The 19,978-nt window shown below is 43.3% G+C and overlaps 1 protein-coding gene across 2 annotated transcripts in view; it reads left to right on the plus strand.

Moving 5' to 3' along the window:
- The window catches only part of necab1 (N-terminal EF-hand calcium binding protein 1), a 45,796-nt gene extending 26,826 nt beyond the window's left edge, over positions 1-18,970 (plus strand). Inside the window, exons 7-14 of one of the 2 annotated variants that reach the window (XM_085396819.1) lie at positions 987-1,108; positions 2,356-2,432; positions 9,646-9,693; positions 12,793-12,810; positions 13,658-13,770; positions 15,659-15,736; positions 17,611-17,702; positions 18,196-18,970. In XM_085396819.1, coding sequence (XP_085252945.1) covers positions 987-1,108; positions 2,356-2,432; positions 9,646-9,693; positions 12,793-12,810; positions 13,658-13,770; positions 15,659-15,736; positions 17,611-17,702; positions 18,196-18,224 — 577 coding nt within the window. In that variant the 3' untranslated portion in view covers positions 18,225-18,970. The remainder of the gene's footprint in view (positions 1-986; positions 1,109-2,355; positions 2,433-9,645; positions 9,694-12,792; positions 12,811-13,657; positions 13,771-15,658; positions 15,737-17,610; positions 17,703-18,195) is intronic. The other variant, XM_085396820.1, reaches the window with a different exon arrangement.
- Positions 18,971-19,978: the final 1,008 nt, after the last annotated feature.

Genomic DNA, 19,978 nt, shown 5'->3' on the forward strand with positions numbered 1-19,978 from the left:
TTTTTTATTTTTCTATTATTTCCTTAATTCACTTTTTCCTTCCTGCTGCTGTAGTAAGTGAAGGGTTTGTAAAGTTTACATCTAGAGTATAAGTTGGTCTTATACCTCAAATTGCTTCCATTTTAGCAGTAATAATGTTTTACTGTGTTTTGCTGTTCATCTGCCATCAGTCTCCAACATCAGCTTCCTGAAATTTTTGTTCATTCTCCCTTATAAAACTTCAGTTTCAAAGGCTTTGTTGGTTTTCTTGCTATTAAACACAACTGCAGATGAAGAAAAACACGTGATTACAGCATGCCATCATTTGTTTAACAAAAGTAAACCAGAATACAGAAGCAATAACGTACTGTAAGCAATCATTTCTTGTTTGGCTGGGTTTGTAGTTACTCTGATAATTGCATGCTCTGATTACACAGGACCTTTTTTTCCATGTGACTGTATCTGGTAATAGTCCTGGAACTGAAAAAGAAGTGAGCATGTAGGGTATTTAAAATGTAGAACGAGTTCAAAATAGAATTATGACATGCTATGTACACACACATGCACACAATCATGCATGTTCACACGCAGCCTGCTCACAGACACCCTGAGGTCCCTTCAAAGTATGGGAACCAACAACTTGACAGCAGTAAGATAAATCTTAGGTGAAGACACCCTGTAGGTGCACATACCTTGTCACTGCCATTAGTATCACTGTCAGACCAGCATTACATAGAAATTTAAAGCAAGTCAAGACAACTGTGGCTCCAGACACCTGATTCTCATCACAGATTGTAAGAAATAGAAGAAAAAAACAAATAATTTAACTGTAATTTTGTGATCACCACATACGACATGTGCTGAAAGAGCATGTGTACTTTACAGAGGGCTGTGATGCAGTGTGTCCTTCAGTGATTTGACATTTTTTAAGAAAAACATAAAGAAAGTAAAAATGTATGCTGAAATATGTGAGGCTTAGGATATTTACTGGCCTGTTTTGATTCAAGACAGGGTCCTGTGAAGCCAGAGGTGTTGTCCATCCAGTGGTCGGGTCGTCGCTCTAATCGGAGGCTTCAGAGAAACAACAGCCTCTCCCCCAACAACCCTCTCTTTAGCCTCGTCAGTTCAGGTGGGGTTTTTTTTTTAATGTTTTTTATGTTTAAATAACTCTCCATCACCATGTTGTGTTGCGTTATGTTTGACTGTGATTCATTCCTTGGGTTATCCTGCGTTGTTTCTGCCAGAAGCAAAAAAAAGCTGCTGGACCAGAGTCACACCGAGGGAGAGCAGAGCACAGGAGGGGAAGGAAGGTCATGTAGGTGTGAGAGAAACAGTGCAGTGAGACACACAGAGGGAGCTTGAGGTGGAGGAAGGCTGTGACCACATGTGTTTCTATGTTTAGTTTCAAAGCCACTTATCTGGTGCACAGGTGGAGGTTTGAGGTTGCACATATTTGGAGGTCAGTGGCAAGTCTCAATGCAGTACCTGCAGAGCGCACTGTAATTGGCTGTCCTGTTGTTGGCTCTGCAGCTAAAGCATACTAACATTAGCACCCCTGCTAATATCAGTTTAGCAGGGGTGCAGGGTCAAATTAGGGGTCAGCTATTGACTTTGATTACATCTACAAAGCTTTTTTTATGTTTACGTAGTCACTGTCAATTATAGTGAGAAAAAATGGCTTCTTAATGGCTGCTTATTTCTATAATCTGAGTTACTTCTTTTGTTCTATAATCTATTACTAACCAACTCCAGATACTACTACACAGTATGTGCTGTTTACCACAAGCTCTGACATTGTACAGGACTGTAGTTACTATACAATCAATCAACCTGCTTTAGTTTTCAGCTTGTTTAGCTGTTCCTGGAGTTGTTTTGCCATCACCTGCAATGTCTTCATTTTTTTAGTTTGCATCTAGATTTTACTTAACTGTCATAAAACCTGATTCAAATTAAATAAATATGAAATCTAGGTATGATTTTTATAATATTTCTGCTTAGAATCCTGATAAATATTCATTTATCTACGACAGTTACATGTTTCCAGTGGTTTTTATTTTCATTGTTATACGTTTTTAACCGTCGACCTGGATTATAGCGCCAGATGTGGTTGCTAGGAGATCTGCAAAAAAACGACAGAGCATCTAGGAACTTCAATTACAGTGGTCAAAGCTTTTCTCATTGATTGGCCTGGTTTCTTGTCGCATGACATGAAAGGGATCCTTAAAATGCCTCCTGGCACACCGCCACCCCTTACAACAGTGACTGTTGAGGCAGTCAATGGAAAGTGTTTAAAATACAGTCGATGTATGCAGCACCTTTCATCCCCACCTTTCTGACTGAAATCCATCCTTCTCTCTGCTTCTCTCTCCCCTCCAGGTGTTTATGATGAAGACAGCCAGTGGATAATCCAGGTCAACAGACTGCAGAAACTTATCGACCGCCTAGAACAAAAGGTTACTTGACCTTTCGCTCAGCCTTTCCAGTCTCCTCTCCTTCCTACCTTCTTCTTGTGGGTCTCTTTCTGACATTTCCTGTTTCGCATCTTTCTCCTGTCTCTGTTTCAACCATCTGAGCTTTGCAAAATTTTCTGAAACTAACCTGAGATTATGGCAAGTGGATTTAAAACTGTGTCAACATATTCACTCGTCCAACAACACCCACCCACATGCAGACACATGCACATATGTACGTATAGAGGCAGCACCAGCTGCACACAAACCATCATGGCTGCTCTCTGCATGAAATGTGGTGTAAAAAGTAGATAAAATAAATTGACATGCAAACCCAGAAAAGCTGTGATCTGTTTACATTACAAGTGTAAGACTGTGAACAACTGCAAGCATGAATATGAATAATATAAATATCTGAAATTTAAACCCCAGTTGACTCTAAATGCTCATTTTTTTCAAAGCATTATTATGATTACAGTTTTTTACAGACGCTAGGACACATTTCTCAATACTTAGGTCATGTTTGCAAAGCTCCTCACACAGTGAGCACAACAGAAGTCTATGTGGGCTAAACTGAGGATCAGTTATCATTGTTTTGGCACAAAATGCATTCAATGACTACATCTCTCAAATTTCATGAATTATCTTCTCACTCAGACACAACACCTGCCAAAAATCTTTGTACGTACAGGACATTTTGCATGTGCTTACATACTGTTTTCAAAACTGTTAAACTTATGGCCAAAACAATAACACAATGCAAAACTTGAAAAGACAGCAAAATTCAACAACAATATTTTATTGAAACATATTTTAAATCTAAAAATGCAGTTTAACCAGCCACAGCTTATTCTCATTGTAGATGAACATCTACACAGGTGTTACTCCTTCAATTTTTCAACTCCTTCAATTCTGGCATGCCAGAAGATTCTTTCCTAGGTGTATTGCCCTAGATGATGTCATGGTCCGCGGCCCGGCGTCCGGGGTGCTGCTGGGATGTCCACGCCCACGAGCGTGGCTGCTAACCCCACACCTGCATCCCATCCCAGGCGATCATCAGGTGGACTATTTAATCCTGCCCTACCTGCTGCTCCACGCCAGTCCGTAGTCGCCTCTCAGCGATCACAACTCGGCGTGTTTTTGTTTACGAGCCACCTGCCTGTCCACCTGTCCGCCTGAGATTTGGTTCACCATCAGCTTCGCCGTCTCGACCCCTTTTGGAGCTCCACCCCCCTCTGGTTCACTCGGCCCGGCTATCACCCCTCTCACAGCCCCGCTCTCGGCGTTCCCTGCGCGGTCCCTCGGTTTCTTCTGGTTCCATACATTGTTTTTCAGGCTACCCTCACGGGACACCTTTAGTTGCAATAAATATTACTTTCTTTATTCGCTCCTACCCTAGTGTGTGTGTTCTGCTACTGGGTCCTGCCTGCGCTCGGAACTTCGGTTCATGACAGTACGGACTGGCCAGTATGGACCCAGCAGATCCACTCCGCTCCGCTATTAATAAACAGGGCGCTATTCTCGGTCGCCACGATCAGCAGCTCCAGTCTCTCCAAGACCGTTGTCAAGAGCTCAGTGACACTCAGAATAAATTACAAACTAGGCCGTCCGACCCCGTGCACCGCGGCGTGTCACCTCCGCCGCTGGAACCCTTCCACGGGGAGCTGGACCTGTGTGGGGGGTTCCTTTTCCAGTGCTCCTTGTTTTTCAGTCGCACGCCTCACGCGTTCCCCACGGATGCTGCTAAGATCTCCCACTTCGTGGGATTGTTACGGGGGCGTGCTCTAGCATGGGCTGAAGCCTACTTAAATTCTCACCCCATTCATGATTGCGATTACGATGAATTCCTGGAGGAGTTCCAGGCTACGTTTTCCCCTCCGGTATCGGAGGACGATGCCGCGCAGAAGTTGCTGGGGCTCCGTCAGGGGCGGCGCAGTATTGCGGAGTACCTAGTTGAATTCCGTACTCGAGCGGTCGCCGTGGGTTGGCCCGATTCGGCTCTTCGTGGGTTTTTTTTACGGTCATTAAATGACCAGATCAAGGACCAACTAGCTTTTCACGAGGAGACCAGATCCTTTGATGAATTGGCCTCCCTCTCCCGTAGGATTGACAGGCGCTTGCGGGAGAGGGATGCCGAGCGGCGGTCTAAGCCTATGGGCTCCGTATTGCGCCCATCCCTGCGTCTACATTAAACAACCAAGTGTTTGCATACATAACTCACCAAACCGCGCCTGTACGGTTAATCACATCAGGTAACCACCAAGAGCAGCTGTCCTTTTTCACTTTTCCTGCTCCTGACACCCCGCTTATCCTAGGCTACCCCTGGTTACAGAGACATAACCCACACATAGATTGGGCCGGAAAAAGTATCGCGAGCTGGAGTGTGTTTTGTCTGGCGAACTGCCTGAGGTCAGCCGTTCCCTCCGCCTCAACGGAACGGAGGCCCGCCCCGCCACCCGCGCCGGACCTCTCTTCCGTGCCCCCCGACTATCACGATCTCCAGCAGGTGTTCAGTAAAGATGAGGCGCTCTCACTCCCGCCTCACCGTCCATATGACTGTGCTATCGATCTGCTCCCGGGTGCATCGCTGCCCTCTAGCAGATTATACAACCTGTCTCGCCCCGAAAGAGAAACCATGGAGAATTACATCCAGGAGTCGCTAACTGCAGGACGTATTAGGCCGTCATCCTCTCCCGTGGCTGCGGGTTTTTTCTTCGTGGGAAAGAAAGACGGGACGCTCCGCCCGTGCATCGATTACAGGGGGCTGAATGACGTCACCGTCAAAAACAAATATCCCCTCCCACTCATTAGTTCTATTTTTAACTCACTCCAGGGAGCTACGGTCTTCACCAAACTAGATCTGCGGAACGCCTACCACCTGGTACGGATACGTGAAGGCGACGAGTGGAAGACCGCCTTCAATACCCCACTAGGGCATTTTGAATATCTGGTGATGCCGTTCGGGTTAACGAACGCCCCGGCGGTTTTTCAAGCCCTAGTCAACGACGTGTTACGGGATTTCCTGAACGTGTTTGTTTTTGTTTACCTGGATGATATTTTGATTTTCTCCAAGACGCTCGAGGACCATCGCATCCATGTGAGGAGCGTGCTACAACGGCTGCTCGAAAATAGACTGTACGTAAAAGCGGAAAAGTGTGAGTTCCACGCCTCATCCATTTCCTTCTTGGGCTACATCCTCGCTGGTGGGCAGGTGAAGACCGACCCGGTGAAGATCAAAGCAATATTGGAATGGCCGGTTCCGGAGACACGAAAGAAGCTTCAGAGCTTCTTGGGGTTTGCGAATTTTTATCGCCGTTTCATTCGAAACTACAGCCAGGTGGCCGCGCCTCTCACCCAACTCACCTCACCCAAGGTGTCTTTCACATGGTCCCCTGAGGCCCACGCAGCCTTCGCTAAATTGAAGCGATTATTCACGTCCACACCCATTCTGACCCATCCTGACTCTTCTAAACAGTTTGTTGTTGAGGTCGACACGTCTGATGCGGGAGTCGGGGCGGTTCTTTCCCAGCGGTCTGGGCCCCTGAACAAACTCCGGCCGTGCGCCTTTTTCTCACGCCGACTCACCCCCGCGGAGAGGAATTACGACATCGGCGACAGGGAACTCCTAGCGGTAAAACTCGCATTGGAGGAATGGCGTCACTGGCTGGAGGGGACCGAACAGCCCTTCGTTATATGGACGGATCATAAAAATCTACTGTACCTTAGAACCGCCAAGAGGTTAAATCCCCGTCAAGCTCGCTGGTCCCTATTCTTCGCCCGCTTCAACTTCACACTCTCCTATCGTCCCGGGTCACGAAACATCAAACCCGATGCGCTCTCCCGTCTGTATTCCCCCGACAGCGAGGCGCCCCCCCCGCCACCATCCTGCCTGCCTCCTGCGTGGTGGGTGCTCTCACCTGGGAGATTGAGGAGACCATTCGCCAAGCGCTCCCGGGGGACCCTGACCCAGGGACTGGACCGCCAGGACGGCGCTTCGTTCCCGCCGCCGCCCGGGGAGCAGTCATCCACTGGATCCACACAGCACGATTCGCGTGCCACCCGGGCGTGAGCAGAACGGCACGCCTCCTCAGCAGACACTTCTGGTGGAAATCGCTACTACGGGACGTGAGGGACTACGTGTCTGCCTGTGCCGTCTGCGCTCGTAAAAAATCATCCACGAAACATCCCATGGGCCAGCTCCACCCACTCACTACTCCCCACCGGCCCTGGTCTCACATCTCGCTCGACTTTGTTACCGGTCTCCCCACCTCTTCTGGAAAATGTGTCATCCTCACCGTTGTGGATCGGTTTTCTAAGGCCGCCCACTTCGTCCCGCTAGCCAAGCTGCCCTCGGCTGCTGAGACTGCCCAAGCGTTAGTCACGGAAGTCTTCAGGCTCCACGGAATTCCCCTGGACATTGTCTCCGATCGCGGTCCCCAGTTCACCTCACAAGTGTGGAGGACCTTCTGCTCCGTTCTCGGCGCCAAGGTCAGTTTGAGTTCCGGTTTCCACCCGCAATCCAATGGGCAAACTGAACGCCTTAATCAGGAGCTGGAGACTATGCTGAGGTGCGTAGCCAGTCAAAACCCCTCCTCCTGGGTTACTTACCTGCCCTGGGTGGAGTACACCCACAATACTCACACCTCGTCCTCCACCGGCTTGTCTCCTTTCGAAGCGTCCCTCGGGTATCAGCCTCCGCTCTTCCCGGAAGAGGACCTGTCCCTCTCCGTCCCGTCGGCCCCTCATCACCTCCGGCGCTGCCAACGTGTGTGGCGCTGCGCTCGCCGCGCCCTCCTGCGCGCAAAGGAACGACAGGCGCACTACGCCGATCGTAGCCGCGCCCCAGCCCCTGACTACCAGCCGGGACAGAAGGTTTGGTTGGCTGCTGGGAACATCCCGCTCCGGGGCACGTCCCGCAAACTGGCTCCCCGTTTCATCGGGCCGTACGAAGTGGACCGAGTCATCAACCCGGTGGCGGTCAGGCTCCGGCTTCCGGCCTCTCGGCGTGTGCATCCCACGTTCCATGTATCTCAACTTAAGCCGGTCCGCCTCAGCCCCCTGTGCCCTCCTTCCGAGCCCCCTCCTCCCGCCCGGCTCGTCGGCGGCCATCCGGCCTATGTGGTCCGGCGGATCCTGGATGCGCGCCGGCGCGGGCGCGGCTGGCAATATCTTGTGGATTGGGAGGGGTACGGCCCCGAGGACCGCCTCTGGGTCCCGCGCTCCTTCATTCTGGACCCTCGTCTCATCTCTGCTTTCCGTGCTTCTCTCCGCAGGCGGGGTCCCGGCCGGTCGCCTGGGGGCGACCCTTGAGGGGGGGGTACTGTCATGGTCCGCGGCCCGGCGTCCGGGGTGCTGCTGGGATGTCCACGCCCACGAGCGTGGCTGCTAACCCCACACCTGCATCCCATCCCAGGCGATCATCAGGTGGACTATTTAATCCTGCCCTACCTGCTGCTCCACGCCAGTCCGTAGTCGCCTCTCAGCGATCACAACTCGGCGTGTTTTTGTTTACGAGCCACCTGCCTGTCCACCTGTCCGCCTGAGATTTGGTTCACCATCAGCTTCGCCGTCTCGACCCCTTTTGGAGCTCCACCCCCCTCTGGTTCACTCGGCCCGGCTATCACCCCTCTCACAGCCCCGCTCTCGCCGTTCCCTGCGCGGTCCCTCGGTTTCTTCTGGTTCCATACGTTGTTTTTCAGGCTACCCTCACAGGACACCTTTAGTTGCAATAAATATTACTTTCTTTATTCGCTCCTACCCTAGTGTGTGTGTTCTGCTACTGGGTCCTGCCTGCGCTCGGAACTTCGGTTCAGGACAGATGACATAAGATGTGATGTGGATGAGAACCTGTGGCCAAATGGAGAAGACCGAGTAGATTAGCATTACTATTGTATGTGTATCAGTGGATGGTGTGTATACAAATTCTTGTATTTTGGGATTACTTAGTGCAAAAAAATAAAAAAATACATAAACAAATATTAACGAATTCTGCATGATGTCTGATTCATTCCAGTAACATATATTGAAATTATAAACAGAGATGTGTCCTTGTTTTACACAAGAAAACACTGTGTAATGCTACATGTTGTTAGTGTTTTTTAGGTCATTGTTTTGTGGGTGACAAAGTTTGTTTGTCGGCTGTCAACCTTTGCTAGTGTTCTGGAAGAATGAGGTTATTTGAGACCTGAATGAAGTGTTTTGGTAGTTGTAGTGCATTTTGAATGTGAAATGAACTGCTTTGCCAAGCTGACGGTCAGTTAGGAGGATTGTGTGAAGAGTTTTGCAAAAGTGACCTAAGTATTGAGAAATGTGTCCTAGCGTCTGTAAAAAACTGTAATGCTTTTAGGAATCTAATAGAATATCCTTATTTCATTATTTAATGTCTCTCTTTGTATTTTTAATCATCCTTTTATACATTTTGAATTATTTTATGAAGATTTCAATTTTTTATTTTCATTTTTGGTTTATATATTTTAATTTTTAAAAATGTATCGATACAGTAATGTTGTTTTAATTGAATGCATTTATTAATTTATTTATTATGTAGTTATACTCATACATGGTAACCACAAGGACTCAGAAGATAAATCTTAGAGCTCATGAGATCATTACCAAAAAAAGAGCTCTACTAAAACAAAACAAAAACAAAAAAAAACAACTGGTTTGTCTGGATATTTCTTTCTTTGTTCTGTTCTGCAACTTGTTTGTGTTGCCAACAGCTGGAAAAATCAGTCACTGCAGGTTTTATGGTGACTTGATTTTCTCTCTTTCAGCTGCTGGAGTATCTTTGAGTGGCTTAGTATAATTCAGAGTTTATATATAATATAATTCATTATTCATATTTCTCATCTTCTGTCTGCACCAACCCATTTTATCTTCTCCTTCTCAAGACAGCTTTCTTGTGATTGGGTTGGCTTCTATGCTCACACTAGACATGTAATTATATGGCCTTAGATGGTCATAGAAAGATATTTGCCTTCATAGACTCGTACAGAAACAAGGAGCAGAGAAGGCTTCCTGGAACTGAGCATTTAGAGCTGTTTGCAGTTTATGGCTCATGGTAGTAACAGCTCATATATGTGACAATAAATCTGTAAAAGCATACCAATGGGCCGTGTAATACTTGTAAATAAAGACTGTGAATGACGGGTTATACACTGAGATAAATGAAAATGAGTCACTGGTAAAGGACTCATCACTTCCTTTTGTTCCACAGGAGATCCGTCTGGAGCCCGTTGAAGAAGAGGTCTTGGAGAGCAAATCGGTTTGTTTTTCCTTACTTATCTACTGTTCACCTGTTTTTCCACAGTGACCACTTCACTGCTCTCACATGGAGGCCAGTCAGTGTTGTCATAGCAACAGCAGAGTTTAAAGTTGCTCTGTCTGTCTTTATCCTCCATCTGTTTGTTTAGGGCTCAATATTCAGTTAGAGTAGGGAGCAGACATTAAGGTGCGAGGACGTGTGAGCTAGGGAGTCGACAGTGCCTCTGTGTTCTTGTACTGTTTCTGCAAAAACCCATAGCTTAGAATACTGGCCATGTGAATAATACAGGACCAGCAGTAGGAAAAAATATGAACAATACATCATCACTTATTTTTATGCTGGAGCCAAACTCTGATGTTTTGCCTGCATCAAAAAGCGCAGTCTAGATGTGGAAAAGTGTATCCTCTTTCTCTTAACCAGGTCTAAAAATCTCTAAAAACAGAAGTTTTGGCATTTTGCTGTATGCAGGTGTGATGACACAATGTCAAGGAGCAAAGACATCAGCAATGATCGTAGAGAAGCAACTGTTGCTTCCCATCAATCTGGAAAAAGACATTTCCAAACTATTTATTTTACAGTAAGAAAGAAGAGAAAATCATTCAAAGACAGCTCTTCCTGGGAGTGGAAGTCCCAACAAATTCAGCCCAAGGTCCAAACCACTGAATCCTCAGAGAAACTACCAAAACCCAAGTGCTACGGCTCAGACCTGCAAGCCTCAGTTAGCATGTTATATGTAAAAGTTCATGACAGTACGATTAGAAAAAGACTGAACAAGGATTCGGATATTTTCCTGGAGAAAGGTTCTTCTCTCTAAAAAGAACATGGCAGTACAGATTAGATTTGCAGAGTTTCTCCTGAACAAACCACAAACCTCCTGTAACAATGGCCTTTGGACTGGCGAGACCAAACTTTGGATAAAACCAAACACACCATATTAGCACAACACCTCATCCTGTCAAGCATGGTGGTAGAGAGGTGATAACTTTGATGACAGCCACAGGACCTGGGCACCTTGCAGTCACTGAATCAACCATGAACTCCTCTGTATACCAAAGTATCCTAGAGACAAATATGAGCAGCAGCAAATTGACAACAGAAAGACTGAAAAAGGAAAGAATCAAGGTGTTGCAATGATCCAGTCAAAGTCCAGACCTCAACCTGGTTAAAATCCTGTGGTGGAACTTGAGGAGAGCCATGCATAAACAAATGGGTAGAAACCTCAATAAACTGAACCAGCATCGTTAAGAAGTGAGGCTTGGATTAGCTTTTGCTAAATAAATAATGTCATGCTGCAATATGTCTTAATGTCACGTGCTGTTGTTCACCTGACGTTATATTACATAATTTTAGAACCATTTTGTATTATGTCTTGATTCGTTAAAGCTTTGAGCTGGTTGAAGGTGTACTTTCTTCTTCACGTGACTGCATTAGGGTCATTACTCCTCGTGCTTGCAGATAAACGAGGGTGAGTAAAACTTAAAAATCTTGGACTAAAGTAGAAAAAAGTCCCAGAAGGAAAATGGCAGTCAGGCACAACAATGTCATTTAGGTTGATTAAAAGTGATATACACACACTTCCTCCTTCACAGATATTTTGATGTATCATAGATGATTGTCTTCATCGCATCACATACCCACTGTACTGTGATTACTTTTTGATTCCCACCATTGCAGGAGGACATGCATTTCTTTTTACCCAAAGTGTAAAACTTCTACTGACAAACAAAATGTTTTCCAGGTTTGTATTTGTGTCGCTGAATGTGCCGGTTTGTGTGTGTGTGTGTGTGTGTGTGTGTGTGTGTGTGTGTGTGTGTGTGTGTGTGTGTGTGTGTGTGTGTGTGTGTGTGTGTGTGTGTGTGTGTGTGTGTGTGTGTCCACATGCCAAAGGAAACAGTAACTGCTCTTGCAGTCTGAGCTGCCTGGCACTCATTTCATGGCTGAAATGATGACTCACTGACTATCACATCAACACCAGCACTAACAGGATTTCTCTTTAGTTTCTTCCATCATGAAAATCTCAGCAGCATAGCCAACATCTAATATTTTATATTTTTCATGCATTAGTTTCAAAGTTTTAATGCAAAAGCAATTTCAATCATTATTTTGGGAAATAGCTATTTTATATTTTAACACCTTACTGCCACTTAACCCTTGTAAATATAAAACAGATACATTTATCTTGTCTAACGGCTGAGAGAAGCACATGAAACATGTTTAACATGAGAACCCCTCATTGCATGTAGGGTTTTTTAGACATCTCTGGAGGTCCGTGATGTGACACATTCACGTATGTCAAATATGAAATTGTGGAAAAAAAAAAACAACAATCTCACGTTAGTTAAGATGAAGGTTTCTGACAGATAAGGGCCAAATCAAGTCCTGCAGCTAAATTATTTGCTATCCTGAGCTATCTGCAAAGGACAGTGTTAATGAGTGAGAACTCAAAACTGTAAGTGACATGAAACCACTAAAATCTTTGTGTCATATTGATAATTTCAGTGGATAGCTCAACTAAAGTTTCTGTACCTTAGATGCTTCTTACACTTCTAATAGTTCTTGCAAGCTGTTTTTATACAGCACTGTGCAAACGTCTTTAGCTACCCCTCTCTGACTGCTTTTAGTTCTGTTCTCTGTCAGGATGATCCCACACTGCTTCAATAATAACGAGGTCCAGGCTCAATCCATCGCTAATAGTGTTATAGTATGTTTTTGTGTATCAACTTTTCTCCCTGTTTCTGTTCTTTTAGAATGGCCCCTTCTGATAATGGTCAGGCACAAGGAATGAACTGATTAAAGTTATTGAAAAGGCTCTCACACAAAAAAACGCTTTTAAAGACCTTCTGAAAGTCTGGATCATTGTTTGTTAAGACCACTTTTGGAAATTTACAAAAAGTCTGGCTCATTTGAAGATAAATATAAAAAATAAGAGGTTGTTTGAGATTTTTGTACAGTACTATATGTGCCCAAACAAGAAGAAAGTGGGATTTAAATAGTTTGTTTCAGAGAGAAGACGCCTAAGGAGCATCAGTGAGGCTATTTTATAACACAATATGTGTGCGTTATGTTTATGGAATGATTTGTGTTTGTATCCTACTGCAGAGGCAGCTCCAAATGAAGGTATGCATATGAATGTTTCATGCTACTGTCATTCTCATTACTAATTTGATGCAGACATCTCTTTGTGTGTGAATTAATCAATATGTAATTTTGTTTAATTTGCTGTGTGTCACTGGGAATAAATGGGTTGCTGAGTAATCCAATAATGACCCACAACACAAGACTGATGTGTGTTTGTGTGCGTTAACATGCCTGAGTGGATGCGTCCCTGAGTGTGTGCATGCGTGCGAGGGTGACTTTCTCCCAAATTAGCCACTGAGAGAGCGAAAGTGTGCGCATTTCATCAGACACACCCATACACATATATACACACACCCGCAGTCGTGTTTCAGTCATTTCAAAAGACATTATATTGACTTACCTTCATTTCCTAGAGTCTCACCCTCATTAACACACACTGCCTGCTTTATAGCCAACAGGGAGACCATTCACTTCCTGTTCTAATCATCTGCTCTGCTGCTGTTAACAATTCCTCATCAGCCACAGGAAATGATTAGCAGGTTTTCTACAGTCATGGGTACACCAGCTTCCCCCCCCCCCCTGCTGTTCACACCTTTGAACAAGATGTCTGTACATGCTTCCTCTAAATGTGTATTCGGGGTCATATTCTGGTCTCTGAGCAAATGTGTTGGCACATTTATTCAGAAGCTGATGCCAAGACCTTATGAGACATGATCATTTTTCACTTTACACTTCTGCGTGAGTCACAATGCACTGAGCAAATTCAAAATCCTGCCAGATTTCCAAACACCTCAGCTCAAACGGCCTCTCAAGATACGAGAAGCAGCCTCTGTCTGTCTGACGTCTGTGCGCCTTTAAATGTTGTGTTTGCATCTTGTCTCTGCAGCACATCCTAATAGTTCAGAGGCAGCTCTCGGTGCTGGAAGAAGAGCTGGAGGAGTTTCGCTTGGCTCTCAGACAGTACATGGAGTGCGCCTGTGCCCAGACTGGATGTTTGCAGTCAGTTTATATTCTCTTTGTTCATTTGTGTCAGGGATTTACTGCTTTTATTTTTATCCTTTCTATTTTTCACATTTTTGTAAAGGCTTGATTAAGACGGGCAGACAGACAGGTCTTGTGAAGCTGCCCTAACCTGAGACTAAAAATATTTCAGCTGCTTTTCTGGCATTAGAAACTATTTTTAACATATTGCTTGCATTTCTAATGAATTATGCAGCTTAAGGAACAGAAATCATAACGCATGTGTTTTAATAAGATTCCACTGAAATGCTGCATAAGCAAAACTAAACATCTTCTAGCAGTGAAGGAAACAAAGTCACACTCTGATATAAAGACAAGAGCCTCACCTTTGACCTTTTGATAATTATGTCAACTCGTGGACCAATTAGAAGAATGAAGGTGATCTTCAATTCCAATATACATTAAATGCCCACTTTATTAGGGACACATGTTCAACCGGTCCTTAATGCACTTCTGGACTGGTTTTCATGTAGCGCTTCTCTACTCAAGCAAATAAGGCGTTTTCTACAACATGTCCCATTCACCCATTCACACACACATTCCAACCCACTATCATGGCAAAGCATGTAATAGACAGCGTGTCCATTTCCCCCTTTGCTTCAAAGTGTGAAATGCACATGCATGAAGAAGTTGCAATAAGCTGCAGTACCAGCAGAGGGAGATAAATTATTTCAACCCAACATGAAAATAATCACAGGAAAGTGTTCAAACAGACACTGATATGTAAATACGTATTAGCCACCTAGCGTAAAATCTTTCTAGCATAAAAAGACCCTGGAATATACTGCCTCATACCTGCCTCAGTCACTTAATGACTTATTGGCCTTAAATGTATTATGTCCCTCTGATGGAACTGCAGAGGGAGATACTATTATTTATATTATTTCATTTTACACCACTGTTAATCCTTTTGTGGAGGACAGGAATGACACCTGTCCTCCACAAAAGCCTGAGCAGGCTTACTGCAACAAGCAAGAATAACTTGCGGCAACTTCTTCTAAACAGTAAAAATTAATGCTTACTTGCACATGCAAAACAGAAAGGTCAGATGTTTGTTTAAAGGAAGATTAGTTAGAGTTATGAAGAAGGCCGAAACATATTCTTTATATGTCGAACTGTATGATTTGAACCTTTAATTTAAAAAAGTAATTTATTAAATCACTAGAGAAATATGAACATTGCTAAACTATTAATAAGCTACTAGTTCACCACTCCCCAATACTACACAGCATCCTTTGTGGCCTATATCATATGTGTATTACAGTGTAGTAGTGAAATTTAAGCTTGACTAGTGACTTAAATCTATATCAAATTAAATACATATGGCTGGTTTGAGCCATTGTCCTCCTAATAGGAGTAAAGAATCAGTCTTCTGTTATAGCTCAGGACATTTTGTGAGTTCTACTGTTGTGTGCGATCACAACAAAGCAGATAAAATAACATTTGCATTTCTGCCTGCCAAAACCTCCCAAAAATCTGAAGCTCTGTCACCCGAGTCGCTCCGTGAGTAAATTCAGCAGGACAAAACAAATTGCTCTCACATACTGTCACTCTGGTTTTAGACTAATCCCAGCAGCCTAAAGGACAGCTTGACATTTATATGCTTTGTCATGATTGCTTCTCTAAATACTCAGTCATGTTTCAGGCTCACTTTTAAGTTAAACTGTGATTAATAAAACACTAGCCTGCTGCATGAAGCCTCAACATCAGGACGAAACCACACAGTGTTTTTGACAGACCCACAATACCCGCATGCTGTCAGAGTGTAGGACACAATTCGGGCAGAGAAGCTGTGTTGGGCGACATGATGCGGCACACTAATTAGTAACTGCATGACTTGTGCGCTCTCGTGTTTTGTATTTGGCAGCATCGCAGTTCAGCGGCTGGCAAATGAATCACGCTTCATTCTCTATGAATTCTGGGAGCACAACAATGTGTGGAAGAAGTAAGTGTTCGCCTGTCAGAATGTAGTTGTTACTTGAATGTATGTTTTAACATGGAATTTTTATACATATTGTTGTGTCACATCATGTATATTTATTAAAATGAATGATCCTACTTAATTTTCCCAGTTCTATATATAAAAAAAGACAGTCATTGACCCATCCCTTCCCAAACAAACAGCTTGCAATCAAGCATTCCCAGTGTCAAATCACATAGCTAAATGTAATATAAAAGCACAGCGTGGGAAAGCAAATGTATAACAAGATCATTTTGTTTGGTTAAAATCACAAATCAAAGACAAAACCGTTGTGAATAATGCAGACCTGCCAGCATTTCAGGACTTCAGGCTGCATTTCTGCCACAGTCTGAAGAACCGTGAAGGCAAATATTGAGGCGACAGCTGTTTTTCCTTAACTGCTCCACTGAAGTCCAGCTGTTGTCACAAATGCAAAAGACTGTATAAGAAAGATTAAACCAGATAAGCGAAGGAAAGCCACTGGCTGTAGCAACAACAAGCATGGAGGAGATTTAAATAAAGTAGAATCAAAACACCTAAAACACTGGATCTGAAGTGGAGCTTCTAGGGACTTGATATTTATGAGCTCGACCGAGTGGTTAACTTGATAAAATCATATATCATGAAAGTTGGGCATAGAATTCTGCCTTAGGAAGTGAGGCCAGAGCAGAAATGCCTGCATCAACTTGATTTATTTCTAATGACCACCAGGGGGCTTCGTCTATAGCGGTCTGATTGTATAGAGGTTTCTTACATGTGCACATAGTTGTTCACATTATTGGACATTATATAACCAGATAGTAAAACACAAACCAGAAACAGATTGTTGTCCTTCAAACTAAAAGTTTTGTGTCATATTTTGAAAGGACAACTTTTACTTTTTAGGCAACAGTCCATTTCCAGTTTGTGTTGCACTTTTCACAGTTTCACTACCACCTGGAAACTGTTTCCAGACAAGCTGGTATGATTGCAGCAACCGGTGATTGCAGCAACTTGATAGTGACCAAAACAATCATAAACCAACGGGTGAAGGAATACACATTTCTCCCTAGCAACCAGTGGTTGCCAGGTCTCTAGGCGAGCGTGACTGATGCCTTATTCACTTGACCCAATCATGTAGTTTGTGGTTATGTATCCACAAAACTTCAATAGATGTCTGTAAGAAAATGAGCCCACTGCTCACTTGATTACCTCAGTAAACACTTTCCTAGTTTCTGATCTCAGTTGTTAGTTTCTCGGTTTTTTTTTATTGCAGATTGTTCAGCTAACTTATAACTTATAGACACATTTCCATTGCTGGAAAAACAATCCACTTTTATGGATTTTATGAATAAACCTTTATGACTGTTTATGTCTAAATTTTATTTTACCATGTTTGTTATATATAAATATATTTTTTTAATGGTTTTTTATGCTATTGTTCACATGTTGTCTATGGATGTACTGCCATGAACACTTAGCCAATGAGAAGTGTTCAGCTCTGCAAGTCCTGCCCCTAAAGATCATAAACTTTCAGGAAGTAAATCAGGTTGAGCACATTTTAAGGAATTGTTGGTATGGCAGGTTTTTAGTTGCTTTTGTGTACATGTTTACATATTTCTGTTTTTGTTTAAAGAATTTTAATTTATTGACTTTTAATAGCAAATAATTTGGAAAACTAGTGTTACGCAAACAGCTGAACTCAAAATCAATATGAGAATTATTCATTTATTTACTAGAAAGAAATTATGTAGAAAACCTGCCATGACCCCGATTTGAACCGGGGTTGCTGCGGCCACAACGCAGAGTACTAACCACTATACGATCGCGGCTGCTCTGACCTGAAACCATCTTTGAGTTTTCTCTTTTCTGCTCTTCAGTCACCTACAGACCAACTACAGTAAAACCTTCCAGAGGGGGAACGTGGACTTCCTGGAAACTCCTGAGACCATTACCACCATGTTGGTTCCTGGTAAGAACATCCATAGCATCAACAGTGAACTGTGTGACATCAACAGGAAAAAGATTAAGACTGATTCAGGCAGCTTTTGCTGGGGCTGCCGTTAATCATAAAAAGAATCCTCTCCAGACAAACAATCGATTTTTTAAGATTCAAATCAGGGCTCTGCAGTGTTTGAAGTTATTCAAAGGTCATGCTGAGAGATCTCTGCTTTGAGATTTCACCCGACAAATGTGATTAAGCATCAGAGAAATGAGATTGGTTAAGAGCTTGACACTGGGAAATCAACAACGACTCAGTCTACTTGTCTGCACAGTTAACAGTGACTTTTCTTGGTTAAACGTGGCACAATTTGCTCTCCTGGAATAATTTAATTTTTAATATTTTAGCATGTGTTTTTTATGGTTATTTTGTGGGGGTTTTCTCTTCTCTTTTCTATTTCTACCTTTAAAAGTGTCACTTTCAGCATTGGGCCCGTTATTTTTGTTTTGTGTTTCCACTGCAGCCTCCTGGTGGGTCCTCAACAACAACTGAACGTGGACACACACTTCTCTTTACTGATGGGTGCAAACAAACAGCAACTGGCCAACACATCTGGAAGTCCACAGCAAGAGCAACAATGCCGCCCTACCCCTGACACACGCACACACACACACGCACACACACACACACACACACACACACACACACGATGAACACATTTTGTGAAGTCATGGTGATTAGTATCTATTTTATGACCTCCATGTTCCTTCATAGTTTGGTGGTAGCTCAAATAGCTCACGCGTGTTTGTTTACGTTCCTCAGCCATCCTAAAAGCAACAATCTCAGTAGACAGTGATCAATCTGATTATCTCATCGCAGTGTTTGACATGACATCATCTATAGTCCAGAGTAGTTCATGAGACAGGTGTGTGTGTTTGTATAGGTTAATTCGTGAGGACCAGCGTGTAAAGTTTTTGTCCCCATTGTTGGTTTTAGGGTTCAGTTGATTTGGGGCTGGGAAGTCTGTTAAAGAATGTCCTCACAGATAGCCATACAAGTATATAGGTGTGTGTGTGTGTGTGTGTGTGTGTGTGTGTGTGTGTGTGTGTGTGTGTGTGTGTGTGTGTGTGACGTGTGTGTGAGACGAGTGTGTGACGTGTGTGTATGCATCTGTGTGAGTGACTGAGAGTGACTAGTTGATGAAATTGTATCAACTGTAGCAGCTCTGGAGAGCTCATTAAACCATAATACTGTTGTTTCAGCATTTATTGAGTTAAAATGAGATAAAAGCATAAATAAAGACGATATTATTGTGTATTTGTGGGCTTCTTTTTCTCATTCTGTGAGTGGAAATGATTTCATCTCTCTCTTGGTGTTTTTTTCACATTTGTCTCTTGTCACAATATCTTAAATATGACAAATCAGCCTTTTTCTTTGTTTATATTTTTATGATTATGATTATAAAAATATAATTATTTTTATGATTACGTAAAAGTGATATTTCATGCACAAGCGTTATTTATTAGCCTTATTTAATATCTACATTAATTTACTTAAAAATAAAACAGGGTCATGTGAATAAGACCAAAGCAAACACATTTAAAGCCTAACACATTCTGACTTAAGCTTTGCATTTTATTTCCATATATATACTTAGCTAAGCAAACTGCACCACTGTGTGGACAGATAGCAGTACTGAAGCTAGGAGCCACTGCTACTAATTCTTTTTCTTTCACACCCAAACAGGAAAAGCAACTCTGACTGAGCTGCTCCACTATAGGAACAGTATGACCTTCAGCACATAATGAACACCACACTCACTTAAAAAATAAATTTATTAAAACAATTTTAATTAAACAACAACCCTTTTCTTTTAGTGTCTTTCCACTCAGTGTTTCCAAAAAAAAACACTGAGTCCAAAAAAGCTCAAGGAAAGGTAAAGTGCATCTTCTGAGCCCATCAATTTGTTCCTACCAAGCTGTTGGAACAGTGTAGTATCCAGTAATAGCATCCAGCTAGCAGAAGCATCCAGCTAGCAGCAACGGCCATCTACCAGGAAGGATGGTTCAGTGGAGTCATCAGATGAGGATTTTCCTAAAGTGGTTCATCCAGCAGGAACAGACTACCACAGGAAAGAAAAAACAGCCTACACACAAGTGTGCAGGGAAATTAACCAAAGCATATTCATGACTTCCAGTACCACTAAGTCAGTGTCAATGTCCCTAACGGCTCATCCAGCAGTCTTACCATCATAAAAATACAGGCTTGTTCATGTAAAAATATAAACAGAAAAAATAAATGCTATT

This window comes from Rhamphochromis longiceps, linkage group LG22 (assembly GCF_057381845.1).
Source record: "Rhamphochromis longiceps isolate RC_006_pf linkage group LG22, R_longiceps_female_GT1.1, whole genome shotgun sequence".
NCBI lineage: Eukaryota > Metazoa > Chordata > Actinopteri > Cichliformes > Cichlidae > Rhamphochromis > Rhamphochromis longiceps.